Below are 18,296 nucleotides of genomic sequence, written 5' to 3'. Positions count from 1 at the left end.
ATGATCCTAACAAGAAAAAAACATCATTAAAAATACAAAAAACAACTTACCAAGATGCTGACGGTCTGAAAAAGGCTGATGGATGCCGAACATTTACGCTTGCCAGGTAGAAAAGGATGTCAGAGGTCATATAATCAAGACATGCGATGGGAAACAGTGGGCACTTACAGAATGAAATCAGAATCATTCTTCAGTCCAGAATCAAACTGTACATTTAACACAAGCTCTCCTGCGATCCATGAAGGATGAGTATAAAATCCCTGCTGTGATGATATAGTCCATGTTTGGTTGGCGTCAGTCGCTGTCATGACTCTGGCGGCGCCAGCTGACTCGGGGCTCCGCTGCGTGTGCGCAGCTGTGATTGGGCGATATCTGCTAGAGCTGACTGAATCTTCTCCAGCAGCATGTCTCCTCTGTAAACTACTTCCTCCAGACGAGCCGCAGCTTCCTGGTTCTCCTCTTCCAACTGCCTCAGACTGGCAGCCTGTGAAGATTAGAGTTTATTGTTGTAGGGATGTAACAATTCACTCAACTCACATTTCACGATACAATTTTCTAACGATTTTTTAAACAAAATGAGTTCTCAGACAAATTATAAATGAAAAGGCGTCCTTTTATTATTTCTCAGTACAATCCAAAGGTGCTGCGTACATGCAACATGAGCAGTTTTTGATTTAAATTAGATTGCATAATTTCGAAACCTGAAGCAAAAACAGAGGCATTTTAATCACGATCCAAACAAAGATGCTGCGTACATGCAACATGAGCAGTTTTTGATTTAAATTAGATTGTATAATTTCGAAACCTGAAGCAAAAACAGAGTGGTCTGACTTTAGCTTTGTGAAACTATACTACAGCTTTGTGAAACTATACTACACAAAACAAAAACAGCAGACGAGCTGAATGAGACGCAGATTCACTCTCTGCCAGCAGGTGGCGCTCATGGATCAGCAGCGTTTCTGAAGACAGCCAGTTCCCCTCTAAGACACATTCATATAAACGCTAAACTGTATCGCGATTCGTTTCTCAACTGACTTGAATTGCCACATATTTTTTTTATCAATTTGCATTGTTACATCCCTACTTTATTGTCATTGGCTCTGTACTCACATAACATAGTATACAGTTAGCACAAAGCCAGAAGTGCAATATAGATAATTTATGGTGAAATAGAATACAACAGTTGGGTTCTGGAGGTAAAATATAATATATAAATATAAATAAGGGATTTGCTTGCATTTGCTTCATGGGATGAGCAGTTCATTGCTTCAAAATAATTTTATTTATAAATAATAAATAATGAAACAACTAAATAGAATTCATTATATATATATATATATATATATATATACATACTATACACATTAATTTATATACAATACATATAGATAGATAGATAGATAGATAGATAGATAGATAGATAGATAGATAGATAGACAGATATCCATTTGTAATCAATGTGTATTAAATATATATATATTTATCAGTGTTACTTTAGTATCACTGAGATATTATTATTATCGATAATAAAAGTTAACGATGATTTCACTTCAAATAACAAAGTTTTTTTATGGTTTTAGTTAACTATCATTAGTAGCGTAATTTGAAAAGATTTTTTTTGAGTGCCAGTTAACAAAACTGGCCATATTTTAAAATGCAGTAGGCTTGTTTGGAAAAGGTGGATAAATATACACATTTCAGGGGGCCAGTCGCACGGTTTGTGTATAAACGTACCTGCAGTGCGGCAGTAGATTCTTCACTGGGCAGAGAGTCAATCAGCACGTCGACATCTTTTGCTGTTCTTGCTATCAGTGCTGCAAACAGCTGAGCGTATTCTAGAAGAACACATGAAAACATGCCAGTTAAACCACAACAGCAGTGCTGTAAACTGATTTTGGTACAGATTTGTGCACCTTCTGTGGGGTTGGAGGGCTGGTCTTTGTTGATGGCGGTCTGGATGTTGCTGAAGGAGGCAGGTGGTGCGCACTGCTGCAGGACTCCAATCGCATTACAGAACTGATCAGCCAGCTAAAACACACACATAGCAATATATCAAACACAGTGCACACAAGCAACCCAATATAACAAACCACCTTTGCATTTGGTTTCCTGGGTTTGTCTTTGCTCTATAAACATGGGGGAAAGTATTAGAATTCAGTGCTAATATTGTCAATAATGTGGAAGCTTCTTTTAATCATTTTCTTTTAAATGTAAAAACAAGAGTACATAATATAACATTTATAAAACAATTTTGTGGTATATGTCACAAATAAAACTAAAATAACAACTACATTATTTTATATATATTTTTTTTTATATTCACACATACATAACAATATTGTGGTATATGTCACAAATAAAAAAAAATCTAAATTATAGATTTATTTTTAAAATATGTAAAAACAAGTGTACACAATATAACACAATATTGAGCAATATGTCAAAAATAAATAAAAATGTATATATAGTTTTTAAATGTGTTCACCGCAATTTTAATTTCTTGAAGCAGCACTTCAACTTACTTCGTATATAATACATTATTCCAATTTAACATATATTTACTTAAATACAATATTAGCTACTTTCTGTACAAATAAGTGTACAAACTTTAATTGTTTATTTATTCACAACTGCATGCTACGCTAACACCTTCATACGCTACAGTACATTAATGTGACTTCTTACACATACAGTGTGACTTCATGTAACAGACGACTGACCTCTTCTGCAGCTTATAAGTCATAAAGTGAACATTTAAATCAGTACTTACGGAGTTAACAGCATCCTGAAGCTGTGTTAGCCTGTCCGCCATGTTGGCTCCTCTTCACCTTTTCCGTTTCCGCCGAGCCTGTTTAAAGCGACATCACGTGACACCATACAGTCGCGCCTGCGCACTACAGACGAAACGAGAGTTCCACTCAAAAGTTGTTGCATTGTAGCGCAACCGAGGAGCGAGTGGCACTTCCGGGGGCTCAACGCGAAGCTTCAGCATGAGTCCCGGATCTGATCGCTGCTGCTAGAGCGTGTTTATGGACTGGACTGATCCGGGAAAAATGCCACTGAAGAGAGAATGCTTGGTTTTGCTCGTCTTGTCGTGGGTCAGTTCCCTGCGCGCTCAGGATGAGAGTGAGTAAACAAAACATCTTCATCAACACTGATGCGAACGCATGCGTTTAACAAATGACTTTTGCTTGAATTCTGAGACAGCTGGCATGATTTACCAACACATTGATCTTGATTTTATATGATTTTATAACTAACCCGGGTGATTTCAGGGTCAAGTTCATATTATTTCAACGTAAACCTCCCACTAAATTCACCCTGAGGTCTTTTAATCTCATTTTCTGCCTGTATTCTTTATGAATAAACTCATTTGTGAGAGCATGGGCTGAACAGATTTGCTCACTTAACCCCAGAGATGGTCTTCTTAACCATGCAAAAAAATTTTTTTAAATGGAACAGCTTATTGAACCTTTAGACAAAATATATAAAAGATGTTTGCATATGTGTTTTATTTTTTGTATCATATTTGATACATCAGGCTTTTATGGCTCAGTATATTGTTGTTAATTTAGAGGCCCAAAAAGTGTATATGTGACCCTGGAGCACAAACGCAGTCTTAAGTTGCTGGGGTATATTTGTAGCAATAGCCAAAAATACATTGTACGGGTCAAAATTATTGGTTTTTCTTTTATGCCAAAAACTATGAGGATATTTAGTAAAGATCATGTTCCATGAAGATATTTTGTAAATGTCCAACTGTAAATATATCAAAAGCATTGCTAAGAACTTCATTTGAACAACTTTAAAGATGATTTTCTCAATATTTACATTTTTTTGCACCCTCAGATTCCAGATTTTCAAATAGTTCTATCTCGGCTGGGGTCACATATATCAAATATAATTTTAGGCTTTATAGGGAATTCTACAATTTATAGGGGATTCTACAAGGAAACAGTAGATCTGTAGTAAAACACTTCTGTCTTTTTCTGATGTTTGGAGCATTTGATGATCTCTTGCCTGTCAAGGAAAAGTCTGTTTTTAGCATCTGTCAGTTGTGATTTTGTGCCTCTGCATATTGTTCTGGTATTTTGTAAGTGTCGCATTTTCATTGTGTTTTTTCCTCTTTTAATTCTCCTCATTCCTGCTTACGATGCACAGACGACAATGAAACAGAGCAGCAATCCATGAGATGCAATTTAGAGACTATTTCCACATTCCTAAAAGAGAGAAAGAGAGATTGTTCCAGAGCAGTGAAGTGATTTCAAGCTTCAAGATCTCTGCAAACCACAAAACTTGAACAAACTAACTAGGGACGGAACATTAAAACTGTTTGCAAAACAATGTAGAAGGAGTTTTAGAGAAAAACAAGTAAATATTTAGTGGTTTCACAGCATATTTCGAGAAATTTTGCTGTACAATGGAATAAAGGAAACACAAAAATGCCTTCCTACATCCGTGAACTGCATGTGAAGGCAGCATCTTGCAGTTGCAGGTTTGCACTCATCCAGAGTTTTTCAGTGTAGTTTTGACGCACAGCAGGTGTGAGTCATTGTGAAATCAGATGACTTGATTATCAGGTCAGATTTCAGTCTGGCAGGAAGTCATAGCAACATCTTTCTACACCAAATCACAACTGTCAAAAACCACTTCCTTATTTGAAGTGTTCAGTCGTGTCTCTTCCTGCAGGAGGTCACTGACTGCTTTCAGTCGTGTCCTCTTTTGGAAGACCAAACAAAGTATTTTCGCTTTTGCAGCGAAACACACAGGGTCTTCACAACATGGCGGCGGCGGCAACAATAAAGTTATGCCTTCTTTCTTTGCGTGCACATTTGGACGGCATTATGCAAATCTTCCCACATCGTGATGTAGACATGTGGGGGCATGTTAGAACAAGGCGTTTTAGGAGGGCGTAGACAAGTCTTAACTTTGATAAAGAATATCTCTTTGGATTTGAGACTTTAGTCTTTACAACTTCAGGGATCTTATCTATTCACGAACAGCTTGTAACACTCCAAAGAGAAAGGAAAACTTGAAATCGCATCATATGACCCCTTTAAATGAGAAGAGAGAAATAGATTTGTCAGAAATTAATATACATAAATAATCACACAGTGTCAGGGCTCTAGACTGTGACCAAAATGACATGGTCGCATTTGTGTGAGTGCATGGTCTGCACCGCTCCAAAGTGTCTGCTCTGCTTCAGGTGTATAGCCTTGGTTTATACTCGCTGCGTCAGCATGATCGCAAAAGTCCGTGTGGCAAAAATGGAAACGATGGTGGACGGAGGATTTGGTTTTCAAGCAAAATGTAGAAGTAAAGTAAAAGACGAAGTTGAGCAGAGGAATTGAACATGTTTGTTTTCTTGGGAAATGTCACCGACAGCCAATTTAGTTTTACTTTCCTTTTTGTTTTAATTTTGAAAAGCCTGTTATCTTTGCTGTTTACCTCACGTTATGCTATGGAGGTTTTCTTTAAAAAAAAGTGTTTATTTGATTCCACAGTGTTTGCTAAACTTTCTGTAATTTATTAGTCGATATATATATAATACAGCATGTGGGGAATTCCATGCCTCGTCTTATTCGTTAATAAACTAATAATACTGATGAAAAAGAACAGGTTGTATGTTAATCCCACTTTTGTTACCATATTACTATAAACTATGATAATGGAAAAACCATTCATCAGCATGCGTTGATTCATACGGAGCCCCTCACATGACATGCAAGAAAAAATAAATAAATTGTGCGCACGATTTACTAATTCATTCCCTTGATGTACTAAAACGTGCACACGATTACTATTTCGTTCCCTCGATTTGCTAAATCGTGCGCAGAATTTACTAATTCGTTCTCTTGATTTATAAATCGTGTGCACGATTTAGCAAATCGAGGGAACGAAATAGTAAATGGTGCACACGATTTAGCCTACTATTTTTTTTTTCCTGCATGCCATGTGCGGGGCTCCGTAGATTAATCCCATTTTGTAGAGGAAAAAAATAAAAGTGCAACCAACTAAGTTAGTCGCACTAGTGCAGCCAGTGGGAAGAATGAGTCTAGAGCTCTGAGTGTATTTTTATTTTTAGAAAAAATATGCGTTGCAAAAAAATTTGAGAAAATAGCTCCTGGACTCATAAATTAAGATTATATTATAATAACGTATGTGTTTTGCAGACCGTGTGATGTTTTCACTGGGAACCTTCCAGAATGTGAGTGTCCCAGTCAACGGTACGGTTCAAGCCGTCGTTTCCCGGATTCCCGCTGATGTTTCCTTCTTAACCCTGCAGTTTCATACGCATCACCGCAATGTTACACTTTCATATACACCGGTAAGAGATCCCACACACACAGCAGTGCTGTTTCACAGGCATACACTCTCGCACACACAGCACTGTTATGCACTGTCATACACGAGAAATGGGTTGATCGAGCAAGACATCATGTGAGAGTTTAATCACAAGCTCTGATCTACACACACACACACACACACCCCTTCATGCATTCTTTTCATAACATCAACAGTCATGCAGCTGTAGTGCACTGAGCACAAACCCCAGTTCAGACACAGTTAAAGTCAATATGAAATGCTGTTCGAAACCAATCTTGCTTCTGTACAGAGTGCATTAGTGCCGCCCACTTTTTCAGTGGCCTTGGTTCCGGTACTATTTTTCCTATTCATTTTTCACACGGATATTTAAAACGGAGTTATTGTTAAATAACACTAAAGAAGAAACAGTTAAAAATGTTGTTAATTGAAATAAATAAATACTTCTTTTAGTTAAGTTGTTTGTTTTAAGTACAAGTACTAAAATAACTAACTGGAAATAAATAAACTAAAACCGAATTAAAAATAAATCTTAACTTTTTTTTTTTTTCTTTATAACTTGTTGGACCCCAGGAAGAATATCCACTACCTTGGTTATAAATAATACTAAACACGGATTTAAAAAGTATCTAAAGGGATTACAAGCTTCAATCTACAAGTCTTTAAAGAGTTACAAGCCATGAGGCAAATTAGCCAGGTGAATTACAACATTACTAACTTTGACAAAGACAAAAATACAAGATATAGTGTATATAACGGCCGTAATGAGGGAACAAACTGCAATCCTGTGAAGCAATGTGAATGACATAATCAAATAAAAAACAATACTATTGATTTAAAGATGATTTAAATATGTTTTGCATTTGAGTCTCAGATTGCTGGAGATTTCTCCGTAATGTAGGTTTTCATCTGGAATTCTGCTGTTGAAATATTCACGACTGATTATAAACCTCAGAACTCACAGTAGGCCCGTCTTTAATGGTTTATAAGTTATTGTTAAATATCTATACATCTTTGGAGAAAATGAATGGGATTTTTACTAACTGTTGCCGTCTAGTCTGGTGTAATTCCAAGTAAAACCAAGTGAATGTAGGACAGGACTTGAATGGTTGCACTTTGCTTTTATTTGTTGCATATTATTCTCCGCCTGACCTTTATCCATCTAGAGGGACTGAGTGAAGCTGTCCATTCATAGGCTGTGTTTTTTTGTGTATTGGTCAGATCCCACTTTATGGTTTTTCGGTCACGGCAGCAGATGCTGGTCTGTTATCCACCTTGACACTGAGCCAGACCACTGTCTCGTGGTTCCTGAAGACGCCCGACGGGAGCAGCGCAGCAGGAGTTGGTGTGATTTTGCCGTACACCAGCGCTGGTTAGAGAACTAACTCTTTACTTGCATGCCACAACACAAACGCTCTCATTAACAGACTGTACACTGGAATACTTTACATTCAGTGTGTATGTGAAATGTCTGTGCAGATCCCGTTCCTGGAGCCTGCAATCAGGAATTCCCGCTGGAGATTGATCCAAACATCTACCTGCAATACAACATGTTTGAGACCACGATTACCTTTGCACCCGCTAACATCGGATATGGAAGGTGAGAGGAATTTAATGAAGTCTTGGACTTTTAAAATGCATGCTGCAAATGCATGCTGCAATTCAACATTACATACAACAAAATGAACAAATATATTATACATGGGTTTTTTAAGCTCATAGTAAATTACACAAATACACACATATTCTGTGACGGCTATAATATAATGCACAGCCGCTTGCATTCAAATATATGTATATATATATGAACGCGCTGTTGCTTTTAAAACATCACATCCTAATGAAGACTTTAAACCCAGAAGACAAAAATAGCACAAAAATGAACCAGATTTCCCTTAAAATTGAAATAAATATTAATATTGTCTTCTGTGATGTGCATCACAAACACCTCTGTTTAAATCTCAAGTCCCCAACAACAGGTTGACATGCATGCAAGGTCAAAAAACACTTTCATTGTCTTATAATATGCATTTTTTTTACCTTACTTGCTCAACGATGAATTTTTCCAAACCCCTCCTTTGCGTGACACTAATCTGCGGTGATTGGTCTGATTGGATCATGCCTGTAAATGCCTGATAAAGCAGCGTTTGTGAGCGCAGTGCTGCTTTGTGAACAGGGTTATTACCGCTCCAAAAGCGGCACCTAGTGGCAAAGAATGATTTTGCATTTTCATTCACACCAACATGAAAAGACCAACAAGTGGGCGGGCAATAGTCAACATGAAACGGCTTGGGATTCGTTTTAAAAACGACTCGTTTCAATGATTCAGTCGACTCTTTTTTTTTGAGAGACAATAACCTTATACACGGTGCACTTTCAGATTTAAAACTTTGCAGTCTAAATCGGATGCTATTTTTCAGAGGGGAGAGTCCGCCGGCGTGTGACGTGGACATGGGCTCCAGCACTCGTTGGCGATTGGTGTATGAGCTGTATCAGTACTTCCTGCCGGAAGGCGACCTATCAGAGCAGAGTCTGATCAGTAGTTTGGAGAGAGCGGCCAATGTGCAGAACGTGCAGGACAACAGCAGAAAGGTGTGTGAAATCTCTCTCTCTGTCCTTCCTTACCCCTTTCTTTTATCTGTTACAGCTGTTTTTTTTGGTGCGTTTTCATAACCTGATACTTTATCTCCCTTAGTTTGGTTCTTTTAGGCGTAGATGTACACAGCAGTCGCGCTTGGATCCGCACCGAAACAATCAGTTCATGATCACCTGAACTCACTTAACATATGCATACTCAAACATTCAAAACATATAATATATAAATGGAAGTGTGTGTGTGTGTGTGTGTGTGTGTGTGTGTGTAAAATAAAAAAATGGAGGAAAGGAAAAAATATGTTTATATAAACAACAAGTATACATTGACAAATTTAAATAACTCTCATACATATGCATAACATTTGCATACAAAAACCTGGGTACATATGCATACTTAAACATATATATAATATAATATAAATAATACATATAATTGAATTGATAAGAAGTGATAGCAAAGATTTATATTGTTAGAAAAGATTAATATTTTGAATAAATTCTGTTCTTTTTAACTTTTTATTCATCAAAGAATCCTGAAAAAAGTATTGCAGTTTCCAAAAAAAACATTTGGCAGCACAACTGTTGATAATTAAAATAAATCAGCATATTAGAATGATTTCTGAAGATCATGTGACGCTTTATACTGGAGTAATGATGATGGAAGTTCAGCTTTGCATTGCAGAAATAAATAATATTTTAAAGCCATTATTTTATATTGTAATAACATTTTGTAAGATTACTGTTTTTTTCTGTATTTTTTATCAAATAAATACAGCCTTGATGAGCAGAAGAGACTTCTATAAAAAACATTACAAGTCTTACTGATCCCAAACTTTTGAGCGGTACTGTATATATATATGTAATATAAATACAATATACTGTATATGTAATTAAGTCCCTGTTTCCAAACAAAGCAGTCGATTTATGGGTCTGAAAACCCCTTAGTTTATCATTTATTTTCGCTCCTTCAGGTGGTGTCTTTATCCTCTCATGACCGGACGCAGTTCTTCTTCAGCTCTCTGCCCGGTCAGGGGGTGATTTTCAGTGTAATTGTGAGAGATCCAGTGTTGAACACGTCAGCGTCCTACATCCCCGTCCACACATACGCCTGCAGCTTCAACTCCACGCTGGACGGATGCAGCGATTTAGGTGAGAAGATGAACGGAAATCAGTACTAATGCTGCGTTATTTTATTCATTGTTTTAGAAGTTCTTTTCAAATGTGAGATCATCTGCCACTTTTAAAACCTACTTGAAAATATTTATTTCTCTTTAGCTTCTGAACAGTTTCTGTGACAGATTTGACATGGTATTTATTTCAATGTAAAAATCTGTTTTCTCTCTCGTTTTCTTAGGGAGAGTTTCTAGCAAAGTGTTTTTCACTGTGATCGGTTTGGCTGGGCTGTTAGTGTGTTTTGTGGGTCACCGCTTCTTCAAATGTGGTCAGTGATGTTTGTCTTGCTTTTCTTAGAAACACACCACGTTACTAATAACTGTTGATCTACTAAAGATGCCCCAAGTGTTTTAGGTTGGGGAAGTCTTTTCTAGATATTCTAGATATTAAAAGAGTCGGAGGTCAACAGATTTTATAGTTAAAATTTTTTAAAGGGGTCATATGATGCATAATTTCTTCCCTGATGTCTGCTTGCAATGTTAGTCAAGGCTGCTTGCACAACAAACAGTCCATTCAGTGTTTCATGACCATTTCAGCCCTCTCTCCATTCGAATGAAACAACATTTTTGCAGCTGTGTCATTAAGACTTCTGTGAACATGTGAGATGATTAACGGTGCTTTGTTAATGTATTAGGTGAAGCTAAATAATATAATAAACTGTGAAATGAGCCATATGTTCTGTTTAGTTTCAGTAAATGGTCTTTTTGGCAGCTTTAAACTCTTATTTAATTTCAATTTCTCGTTACATGACCTGTTTAAATTAGAGCCTTGTTAAACTCAATGATGATCTGTTAGCATAACTCTTATCTACATGATTGTCAACTCAAGCTAAAACTATCAATTTTAGATGTTATTGTTACCTGAAATAAATATCAACTAAAATAAATTCAAATATAAAAAAGAAACGTATTTTATTTCAGCTAGTTGCCAAAGCAACATTTCTTATTTTCATTTATATATATATATATATACACTATTTATTTATTTATTTATATATATATATATACTAAAATAGCTAAATCTCATTCTTATTTAATGATAAAAATCATTAAAAAACTACATAGACGATATAAAAAATATATAATAAAAATACAAAATTAACGAAAAATTTTACGACAATTAAAATGAAAGCGAATATTTAAAAAAGAAAAACATTCAAAATATGAATAAAAACTATAATAGTAGAGATACTAAAATAAGACTGATTCTGATGGAGATTGGTGCATGTAACACACCTAATGTTACCATTAAAATGTCTATTTCTGTGTCTTCTCAGAGCTGTTCTATATGGGATTCTGCTTTATGGCGTTTATCTTCTTTGTTCTGATCACCAGAACCACAGCGCTGGAATACGACAGTGAGTTCATTACAGTCACCAATGCAGAGTTACACATGTAGTGAATCACTGTAAAATTAGACCAAAACAACTAGTGTCTGCCTAAACCCGTTTCTAAAAAGTTTCTGATCACTTCTTAGATAAAGTTTCATGTTAAATGATTTGTAGCGTTTACACTGAGCTGATGTCTGCATACCCATAAATAGTTAATGTCCCACAGAAGTCGAGTTTTTTCAATGTTTTTCAAGTTTAATTTGACTGAAATTGGCTACACAAACTGGTTCTGGCAGCAATGAATCTCCTTAGCCGTCACGAGTGCAGAAAGCAGCTCTGAGGTTTTTGTTGTGCCGTAACTCTCTGAAGATTAGAGTCATGCTGCTGCAGCTCAAATCATGTGCTGTGGATTTCAGCTGGAGGTGTCAAACCAGTCTGTCCCAATCAAATGCATCGTGTAGAGCTGTTTGTCAGCTGTTTGCGTGTTTACAGGACAGGCATGGCTGAAATGAGGAAGAGCATTTTTGATTCTCTGAGATGGATAACAACTCATGACTCAACCTACAGCTGATTAATCAGATCAATCATAGCTCAAGTTTGTTCTTAAAACACTTTTTAAAGTCAAGACATTACAGGCAAAACCTTTTTTTTTTCATGCGCAGGTCAATTTTGGGCTTGTCTTCTGTCAGACCAGTGGATAGAAAACATCCAAAATACACATTTAAATGTTTATTCTATAGCACCTGAAATGAGGAAGAGCATTTTTGATTCTCTGAGATGGATAACAACACATGACTCAACCTACAGCTGATTAATCAGATCAATCATAGCTCAAGTTTGTTCTTAAAACACTTTTTAAAGTCAAGACATTACAGGCAAAACCTTTTTTTTTCATGCGCAGGTAAATTTTGGGCTTGTCTTCTGTCAGACCAGTGGATAGAAAACATCCAAAATACACATTTAAATGTTTATTCTATAGCATTTTATCTATTTGCATCTGTAGATTTTAAATGCAATGCGTATCTTTAAAGGCTGTTTCTCATAATGAGTTTTTCTCCATTTCAGCAGCACTTACATCAAACTTTACAGTTTTATTTCTATCTGTATTCTGAAGGTTTTTACTAAGCGGTTTGTTCATATATCATTCTCCTGATCTATATAAGATTTTATTCCTTAAATCATGGTGAAAAATGGTTTTTATTTTCAAACTGTTGCCAGTATTTTCTGATTTGTAGATTGATAAAAAGAGATCCAAAATCACTCATGTCAACAAAATGAAACAATTTTAATTTTCGGTTATGGAAAATTATGCAAAGTAGTGCATATAATGCCTAATTTTCATATTATAACATTTGTAATGCAAAACAACTGTTTCAGTTTACTCTAATTAGTCAACCGATATCTATTAGTTATAATTGTATCTTTTTCACCTGGAGTGTCTTTGAACAGTTGGTTGACTGACTGTCTCTCTGTAGTTCGATTGGCTCTGACAGCGCTGATGGGCGTGGTCGGGGGCGTGGCCATGGTGATGAGCTGGTGGCGGTTCGGTTCGGTCATGGTCTGTGTGTTGGTGGTAGGACTCATTCTTGGATTTCTCATCTCATCCATTGCCTTCTTCACTCCACTTGGTAAGAAATCATGTTTGAAACCTGCGTGTATCCTGATTGTATTGTGAATGGGATGTTGTTTCATCATCCGTTCGGAATGATCTCTTTATAATCTCTTTATATTCTTGGTGGTGAAATGTAGGGCTGCAAGTTGTAGTTGTTGATGGGATGTTTAGATGTGGGCGTGGCACTCAAAAGTGTATGCAGATGAACGTGAGTTTGCAGAGGTTATGACATTTTGATTAAATGCTAAGAGTACAAAACATTTTTTTTAATTAAATGCATGCACGGATAAATTGTTCAAAATATAGTCTATAACATGCATTTTGAAAATAGATTGGGGGAATTTCATGAAGATATCAATATAAAGCATGTCTCTTGTTTAGAATAACTTGGGTTTTGCACAAAACAAAATTTGAACTGAATTGAGCCGGAAAATGACATTAACTTTGTAACATTAACACCAGTGTTGAACTGCATTGAGCTGAACAATGACATTATTGTAGAGCTGCTTTTCTGCTGAAATTTAATGTTACATAATTGATGACGATCCTGTTTATTAAAGCGAAGCTGCTTTGAAACAAACTATATTGCATAAAGCGCTATGTAAACATGTAACTTGGCTTGTCCTCCTCTACATTTCAGATGCATTCAATTTTGTGGTCATTTTCATTATTATTGATGATAACTATTGATTTGATCGATTAGTTGTAGCTCTGGTAAAATGTGTTAAATCTCTCTTTTTTTCCCTCCAGGTGATCTTCCTATATTCCATAATGATGTGGTGTTCTGGGTGGTGTTTGCTTGCATTATGGTGTTTGTTCCTTTGTTCTTCATCAGGTGGCCTAGAGAGGTGAGATACAGAAAAATACATTTAATGTGAGCTCATATCCGACACCCAAATAAAATGCACACGTTTATCGGTATGTTTCAGGGCAATATATTTACATGTGGTGTGGTTGGCGCGTATGCAGTGGTCCTGGCCGTCAACGCCTACACTTACACCAGTCTGTCCTACATCACGCTGGATGTCCTCAAACGCCTCCTCAACCACAACTTCAGCCGAGCGTTTATCTCTGTACCGCTGCAGGATATCGGTAGGTGTGCAGGGAGTGAAGTTCTCCGTCGCTACTAGGGAGGTAAAACGGTACAATAAGATCAACTGAATTAAGAGATTCATTCATAGATTTTGTAGACTTTTCCATTGACTATAACAGGAGTTTTGTGAGTAGCTTCTGGAGCGCCTCAGTGCTCAAACGTTTATTTATTTTATTAATTTATTATTATTATTGTATTAATTAAATTACTTTATGTATTTTATTGTACGTGGAGCAAAAGTTCTTCGCTCGCTTTCTGTATACAATTTATTCCCAGTTTAAATAGGTTTTTTTAATGTTGCTAAATTCTTGATTTTGTGAAGTCTTAATTTTTTTTATGTATAAAAACACAAACTAATTCATAAATGATTTTCTTAGCTCATTTTGTCTGCTCAGCATACGAAAACGTGCGGTTTTCCCACGAAGAACTATACTAATCAACATTAATAATTGTAATTACAATGATTCATAGATTGAAAATAGCTTTGAAATTACACAAACTAGCATGGAAAGTTCTTTTTCCTTTTTATTGGTCTTGAGTATTTTTTTCAGCGCTTTTCGGAAGCTTGATTGTGTTTATGGGGTGCAGTGTAACGTGTTCATGCTTCGTTTTTAAAAAAAGGCATTATTTTCACATATTTTACCTTTATTCTACACCGCTGACCATCCATTCTCGTCAAAGCGGTCTGTTGAGTTCCTGGTTCTATGAAGCCCCTCCCTCAAAAATACGCAATGGGCTCTGATTGGTTAGCGGGCTCAGTGTGTTTGTGATTCACTAACCGCCTAGTGAACGTCGTTCGGAAACGTCACGCCCCCTTAGTATTACGGGTATTTGCTTGTTCCTGGGGGCGGGGTTTATGTAAACATTGGGGTTAGTGATGTCACAAACCCAGGAAGAAGCTTGTTGTAGTCCCTACCAGACATTTTTTGTAGTCCTTAAACAGCGATTTCTTTAAAAGAAAATATCTCCGTTTGCATCGTAACTTTGCAGAACTAACAGCAACATTACACACTAACTAAAGTTCAAAAATTGAAATCATAATCAACCACCCCTTTAAATAAAGGGATGTTTAAAGGAATTTAATGTAGCTTAAAAACAGTTTTCAGTCAAACAGTTTTTTTGCTTTAATCCCTGGGTCTGATGCTCAGACTTATCGATGTATTGGTCATGTCTGATGTTTCGCCTCTCCAGATTTCATCATGATCACTGTGTGGGTCGTTCTGGGGGTTTCGGGGATCGTCATGCAGCTGTATCGGGAGAAATCACGTCCGTTTTTCCCGCCAAGCCCATACGTCATGTGGAAGCAAGAACGAGAGCGCAGGAAGACCAACGTTCTGGATCCCAGCCACCACAAGCCATCTTTATCAGCCCGAATCCTCGGACGTATTCACCAGCTCACACAGTGCACAGAACCTGCCGGCGAAACCACACCTCTACTACTTTAACCTTTGACCTTTGACTTGAAGTCAGTTCACTGTTAGTCCTTCTCCTCCAGATAAAGGCTGCTCAAGCCTGTGGAGCAACATACATGAGGATTGAGCTCGATTTTTAGAGCCTAAAGACTCAGATGAGCAGCCAATGGAGGTTAAAAGAGCAGCTCACACATAGTGAGACTGACTTTATGCACGTGTGTGTGTTTTTGTGTAGGTTCCCAGCAGTGCTTGATCCCATTGCTGTTTTCCGATAAATGTTAAGCAACTGACCTCTACTATATACATCAGCTGCCACAGTGTGATTTTTAGATGCATTTTAGCAGCTTAGAGGAAACATTCAGTACAGATTTTTACAACTTTTTTTACTATGTCTAGTTAATATATGAGTGAATGAGTGATTTTTAAAGATGTTCACCATTAAAATGAATGTATAAGACAATGAACCGTTGTTCATTAGTAGCCACTGTAAGCCTCTATGGCTGATGTTTGAGTGTTTTCTGTGTCTAAGTGAGCGTGTATGAGTCCTGGCGGATCCTCACCGAGGTTTGGAGTTCATGATAGAAATAATGAGTTTATTTTGACAGCGATCCTGTGGGAATTTGACTGCTGCTTCACTGCGCTGGTGTAAAACACTCGATAATGAGGATTTTAAGTGCAGTGTAAGATGAATCTTGAGAATCTGTGGAGTTTGTCATTTTCTGTGCTTTATAAATGGAAATGTAGCTCTTGTGGAGACACAAACCCAAGTTGGATCTTTGACAGACTCCAGCTTTGCAAAATCAGTAGTTTTGCATTATCCATCGATTCAGTTCTAGTATACTCTCAGGGTTTCTTCATGTGATCTTTGTGTCTCTCACAGAAGCTAACTTTTTCTAAAGCATTTAAAACATATAGAGATGTTAATTGTTTTTAAGGGATAGCCGTATGCATTATTTCTGTTTTGTATGAAATTTAAATAATTGTTGAAATAATTAAATGTTTAATAAAGTTGTCATTTGTGCCATAACACCTAAATGATATTGTTTTCTATTCCGAGGCAGATTAGAATGAGAGATCTGATGTCTTGTTTTTATTGAATGCGAGAAATGTGTGAACGTTTGATGTGACAAACCGTCATTAATGTTTTATTGAGCTATTAATAATGCTAAACTGCTTTGATGCCTTAAAAGTCAACATAAAACAGCATTTGCAATGCATTTTGTGATATAATTATGATTGAAACTATATTTAATGAAACTAAAATGTCAGGTAGGACTTGATTTTATCCAGCTGGGATTCTTTAGATTGTGAATAAAATCATTTCACATTGGATTTTGCATAAATATTATTTAACAATTTTAAAATAAAAAATATTGTATATTAAAATACATATTTTTAGTACGTTTTTTTTTATTTTTTTAATTATATTAATTAAATTGCATATGATTTATTATTAGCTTAAAATCAATAAATCAGTGTTTGCAATGCATTTTGTGCTTGTGCATGCTATAACATACACTGCTGGACATTTGAATAAATTATAGATGTTGTAAAACTGAAGTATTGAATAGTTTATTCAACACTATCAACCCATGGAACTAGAGAAAAACACAGCCAGTTCATTCAATGCTTTTAATCACTTTCAATAAAACTTCCTCTCATACCCACATAAAACACGGTTACAAACCAAAAATGAGTTTTTCATTAAAATGGTATATTGTGATATTCCCCAAAGTCTCATGTTCAGGTAAAGTAATCATTCACAATATGCTAAATCTTTTTTTTTTATTCCACAAATGATTGTGTTTTCATGTGGCTGAATCAGTCGATTTGACTTTTCCAGACTGAAGACATGATGATGGAGAGATGGAAAAGTAATCGGACCTCAGTGTTTGAGAGATTCCACAGGCCCTTCCTGCAAAACCCCACATGCTAAATGGCTGATGGACATCCAGGTTGCGCAGTGAGAGTGTGCTGTAATGGAGGATTGTGGGATTTGTAGGGCAGCTCTGAACGATGGTTTGTAAACTCAGAGTCTCTGACGGTCTTTAGCTCTTCCTCAGACTGACATCTGTGCTGGTGAGCAGCGGCGAGAGAGATGTGCTGTCAGACGTGTCGTCTCGCTTCAGCACCAGAAACGCCTCGCGGCTGATTCCCAACAGCTCGCGCAGACCGCTGTTCTCCAGCTGCACAATTAACATCAACATATAAACCATAAGATCACGATTACATTGTAAGTATTGCATTTATCGCACTATAGGGTTGGGCGGTATGACCATTTATTTCGTGCTGGGTAGTAACTGATTATATGTGATGTGGATTGTGTAGTACTTGTAACTTAATATTATGTTTTAAAATACTCAATAGTAAAATAATAATCAGATAAATAAAAAAAAATGTAAAATACTCACTAATGAAATAAACAGATAAATAAAATATATTATGTTTTAAAATACTCATTAATCAGATAAGTAAAATAAATAAATAAAAATAATCAAATAATCAGACTAGAGTTCCTTTGTTATTGATTACATATTATTTACACAATAGTAGTCATTTACTTTTTTGTCCGCCGAATCCTTTGGACCTAAAATACTAAATATTTGAATACGAGATTTTAAAATTTTATTATTTCAATAATAACAGCACCACAACATATTCACAGATCTTGGATGGTGGTTAATGGTTGTATGATATGCAGGTAAAAAAAATAATATATATATATATATATATATATATATATATATATATATATTT

General features: G+C 36.2%; 2 protein-coding genes across 3 annotated transcripts in view; one reads left to right on the top strand and one right to left on the bottom strand.

Annotated features, from left to right (window-relative positions):
- LOC107590510 (mediator of RNA polymerase II transcription subunit 21-like) lies at positions 1-2,886 on the bottom strand. Its single transcript, XM_016279278.1, has 4 exons — positions 2,771-2,886; positions 1,914-2,028; positions 1,735-1,835; positions 1-484 (listed from the first exon to the last, which is right to left on the bottom strand). The coding sequence occupies exons 1-4, from the start codon at positions 2,810-2,812 to the stop codon at positions 305-307; spliced, it is 438 nt and encodes a 145-aa protein (XP_016134764.1). The 5' UTR covers positions 2,813-2,886; the 3' UTR covers positions 1-304.
- Positions 2,887-2,943: 57 nt separating this feature from the next.
- The window catches only part of LOC107590509 (transmembrane 7 superfamily member 3-like), a 17,446-nt gene continuing 2,093 nt past the window's right edge, over positions 2,944-18,296 (top strand). Inside the window, exons 1-12 of one of the 2 annotated variants that reach the window (XM_016279275.1) lie at positions 2,944-3,126; positions 6,174-6,328; positions 7,546-7,696; positions 7,804-7,924; positions 8,745-8,916; positions 9,891-10,068; positions 10,274-10,360; positions 11,369-11,449; positions 12,898-13,050; positions 13,785-13,882; positions 13,964-14,126; positions 15,319-16,566. In XM_016279275.1, coding sequence (XP_016134761.1) covers positions 3,030-3,126; positions 6,174-6,328; positions 7,546-7,696; positions 7,804-7,924; positions 8,745-8,916; positions 9,891-10,068; positions 10,274-10,360; positions 11,369-11,449; positions 12,898-13,050; positions 13,785-13,882; positions 13,964-14,126; positions 15,319-15,572 — 1,710 coding nt within the window. In that variant the 5' untranslated portion in view covers positions 2,944-3,029 and the 3' untranslated portion in view covers positions 15,573-16,566. Of the gene's footprint in view, positions 3,127-6,173; positions 6,329-7,545; positions 7,697-7,803; positions 7,925-8,744; positions 8,917-9,890; positions 10,069-10,273; positions 10,361-11,368; positions 11,450-12,897; positions 13,051-13,784; positions 13,883-13,963; positions 14,127-15,318; positions 16,567-18,296 lie in introns of those variants that run through there. The other variant, XM_016279276.1, reaches the window with a different exon arrangement.

This window comes from Sinocyclocheilus grahami, unplaced genomic scaffold (genome assembly GCF_001515645.1).
Source record: "Sinocyclocheilus grahami isolate Dianchi unplaced genomic scaffold, SAMN03320097.WGS_v1.1 scaffold129.1, whole genome shotgun sequence".
Classification (NCBI taxonomy): domain Eukaryota; kingdom Metazoa; phylum Chordata; class Actinopteri; order Cypriniformes; family Cyprinidae; genus Sinocyclocheilus; species Sinocyclocheilus grahami.
Note: the sequence above shows the minus strand (reverse complement) of the source record. Positions and strands in the feature narration are given on the sequence as shown.